General features: G+C 33.4%; 3 protein-coding genes across 4 annotated transcripts; 1 reads left to right on the top strand and 2 right to left on the bottom strand.

Annotated features, from left to right (window-relative positions):
- Positions 1-22: 22 nt before the first annotated feature.
- LOC106718737 lies at positions 23-2,392 on the bottom strand. The gene is made up of 4 exons (XM_014512901.2): positions 1,999-2,392; positions 1,444-1,632; positions 1,212-1,284; positions 23-279 (listed from the first exon to the last, which is right to left on the bottom strand). The coding sequence occupies exons 1-4, from the start codon at positions 2,262-2,264 to the stop codon at positions 52-54; spliced, it is 756 nt and encodes a 251-aa protein (XP_014368387.2). The 5' UTR covers positions 2,265-2,392; the 3' UTR covers positions 23-51.
- Positions 2,393-2,811: 419 nt separating this feature from the next.
- LOC106718735 (dolichol-phosphate mannosyltransferase subunit 1) lies at positions 2,812-4,935 on the bottom strand. The gene is made up of 6 exons (XM_014512897.2): positions 4,918-4,935; positions 4,622-4,750; positions 4,328-4,538; positions 3,907-4,097; positions 3,319-3,402; positions 2,812-2,973 (listed from the first exon to the last, which is right to left on the bottom strand). The coding sequence occupies exons 2-6, from the start codon at positions 4,747-4,749 to the stop codon at positions 2,838-2,840; spliced, it is 750 nt and encodes a 249-aa protein (XP_014368383.2). The 5' UTR covers position 4,750; positions 4,918-4,935; the 3' UTR covers positions 2,812-2,837.
- Positions 4,936-5,056: 121 nt separating this feature from the next.
- LOC106718724 (NF-kappa-B inhibitor-interacting Ras-like protein) lies at positions 5,057-7,887 on the top strand. 2 transcript variants are annotated; one of them, XM_014512885.2, is made up of 3 exons: positions 5,057-5,471; positions 6,011-6,180; positions 6,688-7,887. In XM_014512885.2, the coding sequence occupies exons 1-3, from the start codon at positions 5,261-5,263 to the stop codon at positions 6,946-6,948; spliced, it is 642 nt and encodes a 213-aa protein (XP_014368371.1). In that variant the 5' UTR covers positions 5,057-5,260; the 3' UTR covers positions 6,949-7,887. The 2 variants fall into 2 exon arrangements, with proteins under 2 accessions (XP_014368371.1, XP_014368370.1); XM_014512884.2 differs by having other exon boundaries at positions 5,057-5,483.
- Positions 7,888-13,365: the final 5,478 nt, after the last annotated feature.

The raw sequence follows: 13,365 nt of genomic DNA, 5'->3' as shown, positions 1-13,365 counted from the left end.
AAAATGTTTTAATGTAAGAGTTCTTGTCCAGTTGAGTTAGTACTTTTGTACTTACATTGGATAGTTAAACAATTTTTCTAACAAATGGAGAAGTTTTTCGTAAAATTCTTCTTTAATTGCATCTGGTATTGTTACATACATTCCATTTTTACCAAGGGTTATATTGGAATGCTCGTTGTAGAACCATTCGGGTAGTGGTGATGGTGGTTGAATGAAAAACTGCCATACCATACGCTGATAGTTAACTGTCAACGCTGTAAAAGGCCCTTTGAAATACAACTGAAAAAACGTAAGTGTTATTAATACGTAGAGCGAAAATTTTATAGGTACTCCTTTTTAAGGAAATAACGCGAATAATTGATCGTGAAATTTGACGCAGTTTAAGTCAATATTGATCAAAATAATCTTAAATTATGAATAATAATCAAACCGGCGACAATTAGTAATATTAAAGAAGGCTTTATTTAATGTTTGCACAAACATAGCAAACAACTCACGAGATGCATGTTCGCTGTACATTCGCCACATGTGTACAAACAATCAAACAATTTTTATTTACTTTAAGGTAGGAAACGAGCCAGCGGCCATCTGAATTCGCTGAAATAGCGAAGCGACCTCTGCCCATAGACAATAAACGACAAGGCAAGAATATTTACCCTTTCTATGTGTACCTTTCACTGCCAAATCCACTTCCCAACCATTCCTTATAAGGAAAGGGTGGGAAGGAAAAGTGGACCAAATGTTAAGGCCTACAATTAACAGTTACTGTTTTTTTTGGAATAAAAGACATCTACAGACTTGCTCCATACTCTATTTTGCACCGTTCCTAATTATTTAATTCTACATTTTTTACATATTCCTTATTCTAAATTATAGTAGTCAGTTATTTTTATAATTATACTAACTGTCCCACGCGACTCCGTCCACGCTCAGATTAAAAAACTTAATAGGGGTATGAAAAATAGAAAGATTCTCAAACCTACTGAATATGCATATAAAATTTCATAAAAATCGGTCAAGCCGTTTTGGAGGAGTATGGTAACGAACATTGTGACACGATTTTTTTTTATATAAGTTATTTTTTTTTAAATTTGCTTCATTACTTTTATTTCTTTTGTTAGCTTTACTTACGAATTAGTTTAATATTATTAATACAATTTGTTTCTGGATTTACTGGCTTGACAACAATCTGTGGTCATGGAAATACTTACGTTTAGCGATGGAGTTATGTATGCGTCCATAGTTTCGGGTAGATTCGAGTCAGGCTGTTTTTGAAAGGATAAACTGAAATAATATAACATTTGCGTAGTAAAAGTTACATCGAAGACAACACTTGCATTAAAACATATTGTTGTCTCTGGTTTTAAAAAGATAATAAAAGGGATGACAATATGATTTTACACAAGTAAGACATTAGAAACCTATTTATATTTCAAAACTTACACAAACTTGTTGATCATTTGTATAACTCTGTATTTAACTTCGTTGTTAATTCCGTCATATTTTGTATCTTGAGTGTTTGTAGGCTCATCTTTAAAGGCATGATCTGCTGGATATGATTTCTTTGGATCGTCTTTTTTTACTCTTTTTGTATTCTGACGTCTTTTGTAACTTAGGTATGCTAGAGGATGTCTGGAACAATTTTTTTATATGTATATGGGGCAAATGAGAATTGGAACACTTAATGAACAGTCACCTGCCATGGATGTCAAATTAAAGTAACAAGACAATATAATAAGTTTAAATCGGTGATTCCCAAAGTGGTCTAAGACTCCCTGTGCCAACAGAAAACTCGGCAGCGGTATACGATTGCTGGAAATAAAATTGTGCATTCGCAAGTTGAAGATATGTAACATCAGGGTTCACCGAAAACAGTTTAATTTCAAATTTATGAGTAGTTTAATTTAATTTTGCATCTGCAAAAAGTTTGGGAATCTCTGGTTTCAATTATACACAAATTTATACGGCTACAGAAATCTTTATTTAAAAAAGACTAACCTGTGTATCAGTGGTCCAATTTCATCGTCAAAATATTCCTCCTCACTTTCATTTGCTGATTGTAAAATCGTTAAATTCAATCCAACATCATTCAACTTCAAAACCCATAAAGTATCGTCCCACTCTTCGAAGTGCGTCAAAGTTGTTTTCGGTGTATTCGTAACCATTATCCCGTTATCCATATCCAAGTTTCCATTACTGGGAAAATTTAATATCTTCCCAGAAGTAAGAATAACTTGGTAAATTATAAGAGCGTATAAAAACATGACTATGTGTACACGTTCGAAAGCAAATGACTAATTATTAGGCGGGTACTTTGGACACGCTTGAACACTTGCGCAAATAAGAGCGGTGTGTGTTTCCATTGTTTTCTAGTTTCATATACTGCGTCTTACGGTAGAATGTTTTCACATCGGCGTGTAGATTTAGTACAAGTTATATACCCCATACCTTAAAAAAAGCTATAGCACATACACTTCGTGTAGTGTTTAACGGTGACTTATTGAGACTTAGCTCTGAACTGGTTCAAATTCACATAGACTTGAACAGTTGAGCTGCGTTCATTGCTGTCTAGTGAAAAGCAGTTTGCAGCTCGAAACGCAAATCATAACTCAACAAAGGTACATATTGAGCTGATCTGCCAATCGATTCACTTATCTGCTCCACACATGCGAACCTACGCTGAAGAACAGAGATTATGGATGAAAAACAAAGGAAAAAGAAACAGTTTTTAAAAAATACGCTTTTAAATTTAAGGTTATATAAATAAAAGAGTAATATTTGAAATAGATATTTGATTAAATAATTGGAATGATGTTATATGTTAAAATAAAATCATATTATGTAGTAGCAAAAAGATATAATAAAGCCTTAGCAAATTGCACAATCTCCGAGCCGCCAAGTTTTGATTCTCCATAAACACGGTCCACAAACGTAATTGGTACTTCTCCTATAGAATAGTCCAGTTGCCTCGCCCTGTAATATTAAAATGTGGTGACAAACAAGCAAACTGCCACTTGGATTCGCCAAAAATAGCGATGTCATCACTGCCCATAGACAGTGTCCCCGCAGTCGCATCTCATCCTTCCCTTATAAGAAGGAAAAAGGACTAAAATTAAGCTTCCAGAACACACATTCGTAAGGCGAAACACAAAATTAATTCCACTTGATGCCTATCTTCTGTGTGGTCGTAGTATTGCACTGGGGAAGTCGACCAATTCATGCAATAGATGACTATAGACTATTCTTACAGACTAACAAATGAGCGAGCTTTATACAAGTGTTTCAGAACAGTGTCATAATTAAAATGTTACCGCTTACCTTATTATCATTTCCATTTGAAAAACATAACCTTTGGATACACAACTGTCTATCAATTTCAAAAGCACATCTTTCTTGTATAACCTGAAATATTGATATAGATTATGTATGTGACTAATACTTCAAATAATTTTATTTACCAACATTGTTCAGACTTAACGCCTGCTCAAATACTGCGTCGGAGCACAGTCGCGGGAGCATTTCCGTCGCCCACATCAGGCGCTTGTGCATTATTCATAGAAATCGGTCACGAGTGTGTCACTTGACCCGCAATCATAGTACAATTAACATCCCTTTTTTTATTATATTATTTTTTAAGTATCTTGGCATTTAATTCAAAACACCATCTATCCGCTAAAGATAGAACAAACATAACTAAAGCAGACCTCTAAGAGAAGAAAATTAAAACCTTAAAGTTTTTAAGAATTAATAATACAAAAGGGTATTAAATTGAATAAAATTATCTCTATACAAGATAATTTAAAAGAAAATAAAAAAAACGATAACTTCACCTATTAAAGAAAATCAAAAACTTAATAACCTAGCATGTATCTTTTAAGGTTTTTTTCTACTATGAGCTAACTTTACCTGAAAGAACCAGTCAAATCAGAAGCTCCAGGTCTAAGCAGTAATTGTGTGATAAAATTAGCACCCCTTGATGTAAGCTTCCTTTTGAAATCCCATCCGTGTACTCCACCTCCTCCTTTATATCTAGTACCAGATATCAAATCAAAATCATGTTTTCTCTGCAGTTCTATGAATTTTGGAATGAACTTAGGCTAAAATAAACAAATATATTCAATTTATCAATGTTAAATAAATTCCAATTTAGGAATGTATTTACAATAGAACCTGGATAAGTGAGAGTCCAAGAAACCGCAATATTTTTTTCGCTTATAGAGGTTCCTACCTAACCCGAGTTTCTTGCTTAGGGAGGCTGTCTATTGGGACTGAACAATAACACTCGCTTATCCAGGTTAGACCAAAATCTCCTTGATAAAAAACTTACATGATGACTTAAATCAGCATCCATAATAATAATAAAATTGCCGGTTGCATGTTGTATACCGTGTATATATGCTGTGCCTAGTCCCAGCTTCTTTTCTCTCGGCCTTAGAACTATTTTGCTCGTACCGTACAGTTTTTGCAATTGTTTTGCAACTTCTAGAGTCCCATCGGGGCTTCCATCGTCAATTATTATCACTTCATAATCGTAGCCACTGCAAGAAAACCGACAAGTGCTACTTTTAGCAGTTATGTTTTTGTGATAGTGGTAATGTTTTTTGTTTAACATTTACTTTACCTGTTATCTAAATACTTCATAATAAGCCATATTATAATAGGTAAATTCTCTCTTTCGTTGTATGTAGGAAGTAATATGGAATATTTATCAATCTTTGTGATTTCGGAATCCGCTGTAGCAGCCGCCATGCTGTCAAATGTCAAAATTAAGTCAAACTCAAAATAACACAAACACATCAAGTCTATGAGTTCCTATGGTACCCGTCCTATTAGCGGAGAAGAATATTAATAAACCTTTTATGTCAAATATGATAGTAAAATGTAAGTTCGAAAAGTTTATAATATTAGTTAACATATAGGGATTAATTTTTGTCAGGTTAGTAATTTTTTGTTTATCGAAGAAAATACAAAGTTGGTTTGAAAGTGTATGTACTCTATGATAGACTTGTCAAGTTGAGCTGTCGATTCGATTGTCATATTTCAAATGTAAATTTTTGGCTGTGTTAGAAATTTACGTAAACATAAAATCTAGAAATGAATTAAGAAAATTATTGAATATTTGTATTAATAATTTGTCTATATACAAAGATTATTTGGCCTTCATATAAATGTTATTATTGCTTGCTTAGTAAGATTGCTGCAGTATGGAAGATAAGTGAAAGTTTACAGTTGGTCCGTTGCTAGAATATTTATTGATAAAATGGGCAAAACGAGCAAAGTTGTAGTTTGTGGTATGAAAGGGGTTGGTAAAACTGCTGTTCTGGAGCAGCTTATATATGGTAATGTGAATCTCAAATCATGTTTCTATCCAACAATAGAAGATATTTACGTAGCCAATATTGAGACGGATAGAGGTTCCAAGGAACGAGTATGTTTTTATGATACTGCGGGGCTGGAGCCGCCGCTAACAGGCGAGTTAAAAGGTTTTAATTTTACTGTAGTTTTGTTTTGCCATGCCATTTTCTTTATACTATCCTATATAACTAGATTTATAGTAGTATATAGTATTTCAAAATTCATAGTTATTAGTATTTTTGTGAAAAAAAACATTTACTTTAACATTTTTATTGTTGCTATTTAATCATGAAATTAGTGGCTGAATTTGTATCTACATTGCTTGGTTTATGTATTACAAGCTATTTTTTTTTGCTATTGCAAATATTTTCTCCAATAATACTGATATTAATAATGGGAAAGTTTAGATGGATAGAGGGATGATTGTTTCAATGTATCTCCAGAATGGCTCAATGTATCTTGATTAAATTTGGTGTAGATGTAAAAATAGTCTGGAAGAAGACATAGGCTACTAATTAAGTTTTAAGTAGTATTCCACGCAGTCACGGGCGACAGCTAGTTACAATATAAATCTAATTGCTTCTTGTATAACTAGCTTTTAGTTACTAATTGTATTTGTAAAGAATTATGTATGGAGTTATTATTTATTTTTTAGGTCCCCCGCAATCCCCTACAATGCAGTTGACCTCTAATCAAGTACTGCAGAGACACTATCTGGGATTTGCTGAGGGCTTTGTGATGGTGTATGATACCACACGACCTGAGTCACTTGATGTTCTTATGTACCTGAAGAAAGATATTGATAGAAATAAGGATAAGAAAGAGGTAAGGATCTTTTAAATCTACTAGCCGTCACCCGCGACTACGTCCGCGCGCAGTTAAAAAAAAACTTAATAGCGGTATGAAAAATAGATGTTCGATTCTCACACCTACCCAATATGCACACAAAATTTCATGAGAATCGGGAAAGCCGTTTCGGAGGAGTTTAACCACAAACAACGCGACACGAGAATTTTATATATTAGATAATGTGACTAGTGAACTGTTGCCTATCATCTTCTTAAGCACCATAGGTGCTAAATTTCCTAAAAATGGTGCTTGTTATTCCTTAATATGCAACAATCCAATGCTAGTTCTTGGTATAAAAGTGAACTGCTTATATGAGTTGGTGGCAATAAATGGCACTGAGTTGATGCTCATGGGTGATTTGCTCCTTATTAACAACTTTTTCTAGTGTTCTGCTCTAAAAGAAGCAGAGTAAATTAGTTTTCGTAAAACTTTGTAAAGAAAAAAGCTGATCATAATCTCATTATTTCTTTATGTAATCACCAGGTAGTTATGATGGTAATTGGAAACAGAACTGGTCCTGACGATGTGAACAGTCTAGAAAATACATGTTCGAAAGCTTCCAATTGGTGTGCCCGTGAGAAGATACGGCATTTCGAAGTGTCTGCTATGGACCGTCCATCACTGTACGAACCGTTCATATTCATGACTACTCGTTTGAATCCTGTACAAAATAAAACTGCCTTTCCACAACTCAGCACACTAAGCAAACTGACTCAGAAAAACAACAAAAGTGAAGCTATGTAACGGTATGTTTTTAATCTATGCCCTTTCTGCTATCAACCATAGATCATGTCATAGAGTTGCAAAAATTTTGGCGCTTTAATTTTTTATTTTTGGTAAGTAATATTAGGCGTGTGGAGGTATTGGATAGAGTTGAACATTGGCTGTTCTATTTCGATGTATTACGACTTACAGTAGTAGGGATTCACTGGGTAATAAGTCCGAGTACTATTTACAAATTTGAAATATTTATCCTCATTGTTTGTCTCGGAAATCTTTATGAGAGTGTATTCAGTAATTTTTATGGATTTGGCCATGTTACTTATGTTTTGGAATCCCATCTATCTTGACAGTCTCCTCTCCCTAGCTATTATTCCACATGTTGGTGGGGCCAGCTTTATTAGGTATTTTCTTTCACTTCACTCTATTTTCAACATCTTTGTCATTTAGAGTATCAAATCCATGACTAACATGCATCTCAAAGCCTTTGTTTGCGCTTATGTGGCCATTTACTTAACCACTCAATAGAATTGTCTCTTGTTGGAATTTGCTATTTCCCTTCCAGTGTTGTCCAGAATAAAACTTACTTGTGTTTGATACAGCTATTACACATAGAATTTCACCTTCTGCAAGTACTTTTACAGACATTACCATATCGTTTATTTGTTTAACCACCAAGATGTTATTTCAGTTTGCTCCAACGTATATCAGTTAGCCCTTTCCATTATCACGCGCTTTTGATTCTTGTTATCTTTACAGTGTTTCATTAAATTCAATGATACAGTAACCTATAGTAGTAGGGCTACAGTTTCCGCAACTCCACGTCTAGTCCTAGTTTTAGATTGCTGAAATTTTTGCAACTTGTCTGACAGTGTGGTGATTCACCAATTCACATTCTTCAAGTCGACAATCAATTTATGTCATGTTATTCTCATAAAATTGATTCAAAAATACCTGTACTAGGAAGCCTATCTATAAAAGACATTGTCTTTTTCAAACTAATTACTCCCGATAAATATACATATTTTTTACCAGAGTGGCTACCACTACTGTTTGTCAGTTTTGTGCATTTCCTAGTACTAGTATTTCGGATTCTCTTAAAAACTTCCAAATATAACTATAATATTTTTACACATAAGCAGATGAAGTTAGGCATTCTTTTTTAAATTATATTTAAGTTATTTTTAATATTTATTTGACTTCCATATCTGTATTTAATTACTATTATTTTGTATAAAATTTATCCCATTCATATTTAATTTGATTTCAATCTCGAATATACTACTAAATGTAGTCCATTGAATCTCAGCGTATAGATAAATATCACCTTAACAATAGACCATAGACCTAGGTTTTTATTATTTTTTTTATGTTTATAACAACCTGAGTTTTTGTTAACATTCACATGTATATTATAACTTACATGCACATATTTTTTAGTATTTGCAATATTCTAATCAAGTATTTTTTTTAAATATAGTCAAAGATTAGTAAACTTCATTCAGTTAGTAAGAATATTGAATAGTGAACAAAAACCATTTAAAGTTAAAATTATATAAAATAATTGTTTATTTTTGTTAAAATTGTTATTGTTAATTTAATCATCCAAAAAGTATTCATGTCATGTCACAGATTCCAAATTTGGGCATAGATTAAAGAGAATTGACATGAGTATATCTGTCAAATAAAAAAATGAAGCTAATGAAATGAACTTTTAGCTGATGCTTTATGTACTTATCTTTTGAATTTAGCTTTTATTTAAGTGACTCTGTAGTGTTAAATGAATTTAATAGTTAAGTATTCTTTGGTGCAATATTTTTAGTACTTAATCTAATGTTCCCTAATTATGTGCGAAGTTGTCTATGCTTCGAACATTATAAGCTATACTGAGACTTTTCACCACAGAAATGTTCACAGAAAAATATGTAAACTGTATTTTAGTATTGATGTGTTCGTAGAGAAAACCTACGGAAAAAATACGATTAAGTTAAATTAGACCCGCCTAATGCTACTTAACAGTGACTATGCAATGCAATTTAAAAAAATGCACTTATGTACTTATGACCATAGATTTGTGTATTAAAAATAAAAATGTATAAATATTGTACTCATAAATAATATAGCGCGAAAAGGGTGACGTTTCTAGCTTTTTTTTTTTACACAAAATCACAAAGCTTTTATTGCCACATTTTCAACTAAAGATATTGATAGTTGATTATTGACTTTTTGTGGTGTTGCAAGTGTGAAATTTTTCTTCAAAATAAAATTGGCCACAGTCCGGACTCTCTTAATGACTTTAGATTTATTTTTAAAAATACGCTTAAAACGTTACTTAATATTTAGATTGTAGTAAATGTAATATTTTGTTATGTTTTTTTTTTCCGCTTCCGGCTGTCAAACAGTAAACAACAATTACGATCAGTCAGACAAATTAAATGTAAAACAGTGATTTATTATCGTTATCAATACATCAATTGTGTTTAAGTGAAAGAATAAGCGACGAAGAACACTTTGGTAAATATAAATACCATTAATACGTGCAACAACTTACAAAAACAGTCACGAAAGATATCAACCTTCAAGGTCAATAGGTCACACGAATAAGGAGGTGACACTTGTTCCTACGTCGACACATCTTCGACAACTGTCAATGTCTCAACTGTAAAACGTCAAAATCAATACGTCACTGTCGTACGTCAAAATCAATACGTCACTGTCAACACGTCAACGTCAAAACCAATACGTCATAGGGTTGCCAGTCAGCATAAATCTGCCAAAATGGAGGGACAGTTTAAATTACTTTTTGATGAAATGAAAAATGAGATGGAAAAACAAACAAAGATTATATTCGAAAAAATGGATAAAAGGCTGGAACCCTTAATTGAAGAAAATAAACTCATGAAAAGCAAAATCGAAGTTTTAGAAAGAAAAATTGACCAACTAGAGAAGGAGAAGAAAAAAAATAATATTCTTATTTTTGGATTAAACGAGGAAGAGAAATCTACTTTAGACTTATTGGAAAAAGTGCAGAATATCTGTAAAACAGATTCAGATATTATTCTAGAACCAAAAGATGTATCGAAGATTCATCGCATTGGAGTTGTCAAAGAAAACAAAATACGACCTGTGCTTATTACTTTCACCAATTCCTGGAAAAGAGGAGAGATATTAAAGAAGAAAAGGAATTTAAAACAGGTATACGTTACTGAAGATTTTCCGAAAGAAGTATTAGAAAAACGACGAGAATTACAAGCAAAGGTTAAAGAGGAGCGTGACAAAGGAAACTTTGCGTATATAAAATATGATAAGATGATAGTCAAAGAAGGCAATTTAGTCAAAGAAAAAAGGAAAAGAGGGCACTCAACATCACCTGAAAATAAAAGCAATGCTAAAAAACTAGTTAGCAACAATTCACTAATAAAGGAAAATAGGAAGAATGTCTTCGATATGATGAGACCTCGATCAAGCTCATTATCAGTAACAAAACCAAACCAAACTAAGTAGCAACTAGACACCTGCATCCAGAAGCGGAACAACCCCAACCCGGCTGGTCACCGTGGGGTTGACAGACCACTACCCCCTAAAATCACGGCTTCAAGTTCAAAAAGAAAGAGTAAGATATATATAGCAACATTAAACGTCAGAACATTAATGGAAGAACACAGATTAATAGAATTAGAGCAGGCTATAGAACAAATAAAGTGGGATATTATTGGAATCTGTGAAGTTAGAAGATCAGGAGAAGAGATAAGGGAATACAACAAATACATATTCTACTACAAAGGCGAAAAACAAGGGATGTATGGTATAGGGTTTCTTATAAGCAAGCATCTAAAGGATAAGATAATTAGTTTTGAAGGGATATCGGATAGAATTGCAGTCCTCGTTATTCAACTATGTGGATTTAAACATCCTTCATCGATTATACAGGCTTATGCACCCACCGAACGAGACACGAAGGTGGAGAAAGATAAATTCTATGAACAACTGACTGAAACAATGCAAAGGTTTAACAAAAATGTAATAGTGATGGGAGACTTTAATGCAAAGATAGGCAATAAAACTAACAGGGATGAATTTGTTCTCGGAAAACATAGCAGCGGAGGAAGAAATGAAAATGGACAACGGCTAATAGATTTCTGCTTTGAGTTCAACTTGAAAATAATGAACAGTTTTTACAAGAAAAAAGAATCAAGGAAATGGACGTGGATGTCTCCAAACGGCAGGGACAGAAATGAAATTGATTTCATCTTGACAAGAGAAACTCGAATATTCAGTGATGTGAGCGTAATTAACAAGTTAAATTTCAATACTGACCATAGAATGCTAAGAGGAACTATAATATGCGAAGACAAGAAATTAAGAAAACATATATCGTCAAATAAAAATGGCAAAACACTAACAGTACCCCAAAATATATTAGATGATTTACAAAAAAAATTACTAGACATCAATATGCGCCAAACTATACAGGATAAGTACAATTTCCTCGAAAAGACTCTGAAAGACGTTAGTATATCAGCGACAAAAACAAAGAAAAGGCATAACCTAAGTGAAGAAACAATAAAATTAATGGAAGAAAGAAATAAACTACTAGGTAACCGAAAAGATAACCGACAAAACATAGCGAATATCAGTAAGAAAATTCAAGCATCAATAAGAAAACAAAGAAAGGAAGAACGTCTGAACATATTAAAACTGCAAATAGAAAAAACAGGCGGAATGACAAAAGGTCTAAAACAGCTAAGGGAATATACACAATGGATACCTAAATTAAAATTACAAAATAAGAAAGATTCAGGCCGTATAACTTCAAGAAGACCATTAATTGCCAAAGCTGCAACAGAATTCTACAAGGAACTGTACACAAAGAGAAGCGAAACAATATCGGCGAGCGAAAAGAATGATGATAATGATGACAAAGAAGAAATACCAAGAATTTTAGAAGCTGAAGTTGCTATAGCGATCCGAACGCAAAAAAATGACAAAGCGCTTGGAGATGATAAAATTTCAAACGAATTACTAAAAATCACATCACCCGCGATCATCAAAATCTTAACCTCCCTATTCAACGAGATTATAAACAATAAGCAAATTCCCGTTCAATGGACAAAGTCTACCATAATCCTGCTACATAAAAAAGGGGACAAAAGGGACATCAACAATTATAGACCAATATCCCTTATGTCAAATATATACAAAGTGTTCTCAAAAGTCATTCTTGGAAGAATATCCCAAACCCTAGAAGCCAACCAACCTAGAGAACAGGCAGGTTTTCGCTCCGACTATTCTACTATAGACCATATCCATGTTGTAAAACAGATCATAGAGAAATGTAACGAATATGGCCAGAACTACTACTTAGCATTCGTCGATTACAGTAAGGCCTTCGATTCCCTGAGTCATAGTTACATTTGGAAGACGCTAATTAGTCAAGGTATAGAGGACAAATACATAAACATTATAAAAGAAATATATAAAAACTCAACAGCAAAAATACAACTTGAGCGGTTAGGAGAAGAATTTAAAATCGAAAAAGGAGTAAGGCAAGGAGACCCACTCTCGCCTAAAATATTTACTGCTGTACTTGAAAACATATTCCAAAACATCAACTGGGACATGTTTGGCATAAACATTAACGGAACGAAATTGAACCATCTTAGATTCGCAGACGACATAGTCCTATTTGCTGAGACATCAGAGACACTAAAAACGATGCTGCGACAACTAGACCACGAAAGCAGAAAAGCAGGCTTATCTATGAATCCAATGAAGACAAAATTAATGACAAACGCAGAAAAAGAGAACATAGAACTAAGACATGAAATAATAGAATATGTTGAAGAATACATATATTTAGGGCAAATTATATCGACAAAAAATCAATACTCAAAAGAAATAGACAGAAGAATAAGTAATGCCTGGAAACGCTATTGGTCTCTGAAAGAAATAGTTAAAAACAGGTCTATGCCGATATCAATCAAAACAAAAATATATAATACATGCGTTCTCCCATGCCTTACATACGGATGTCAAACTTGGCCTTCCACAGTCAAAAACAACTTAAAACTTGCAAACTGTCAACGGCATATGGAACGAAGCATGCTTAACATAAAGCTACAAGACAGATGGAGAAATGTAACAATAAGAGAAAAAACGAAGGTAAACGACGTCTCCAAAAAAATTAAAAAACTTAAGTGGAATTGGACAGGGCATATCATTAGGACAAACAAAAGAAAATGGACTAAAGACATCATAGATTGGTATCCCAGAGAAGGGAAAAGGCAAAGAGGACGACAAATTAAAAGATGGGAGGATGACCTCCCAAAAGGATGGAGAAGATTAGCGCGCGATAGAGAGGTGTGGAAGAAACTAGGGGAGGCCTATGTCGAAGGACATCCTGACACGCAACTGGATGCGGAATAACTAAAACTGTCCAAA

Source organism: Papilio machaon, chromosome 26, assembly GCF_912999745.1.
Source record: "Papilio machaon chromosome 26, ilPapMach1.1, whole genome shotgun sequence".
Taxonomy (NCBI): domain Eukaryota; kingdom Metazoa; phylum Arthropoda; class Insecta; order Lepidoptera; family Papilionidae; genus Papilio; species Papilio machaon.
This window is presented reverse-complemented; position numbering and strand designations above follow the sequence as displayed.

Bases quoted from the DNA above. Each gene is read 5' to 3' on its own strand.
- LOC106718737 (XM_014512901.2), bottom strand. From the start codon at position 2,264: ATGTTTTTATACGCTCTTATAATTTACCAAGTTATTCTTACTTCTGGG. The intron at 1,633-1,998 runs GTTAGTCTTTTT...AAATTGTTCCAG, and splicing joins ATTGGACCACTGATACACAG to ACATCCTCTAGCATACCTAA. The intron at 1,285-1,443 runs GTAAGTTTTGAA...ATATTATTTCAG, and splicing joins CAAATGATCAACAAGTTTGT to TTTATCCTTTCAAAAACAGC.
- LOC106718735 (XM_014512897.2), bottom strand. From the start codon at position 4,749: ATGGCGGCTGCTACAGCGGATTCCGAAATCACAAAGATTGATAAATAT. The intron at 4,098-4,327 runs GTAAGTTTTTTA...TGTTTATTTTAG, and splicing joins ATGCTGATTTAAGTCATCAT to CCTAAGTTCATTCCAAAATT. The intron at 2,974-3,318 runs GTAAGCGGTAAC...TTAATATTACAG, and splicing joins CAAATGGAAATGATAATAAG to GGCGAGGCAACTGGACTATT.
- LOC106718724 (XM_014512884.2), top strand. From the start codon at position 5,261: ATGGGCAAAACGAGCAAAGTTGTAGTTTGTGGTATGAAAGGGGTTGGT. The intron at 5,484-6,010 runs GTTTTAATTTTA...TTTATTTTTTAG, and splicing joins GCTAACAGGCGAGTTAAAAG to GTCCCCCGCAATCCCCTACA. The intron at 6,181-6,687 runs GTAAGGATCTTT...TGTAATCACCAG, and splicing joins GAAATAAGGATAAGAAAGAG to GTAGTTATGATGGTAATTGG.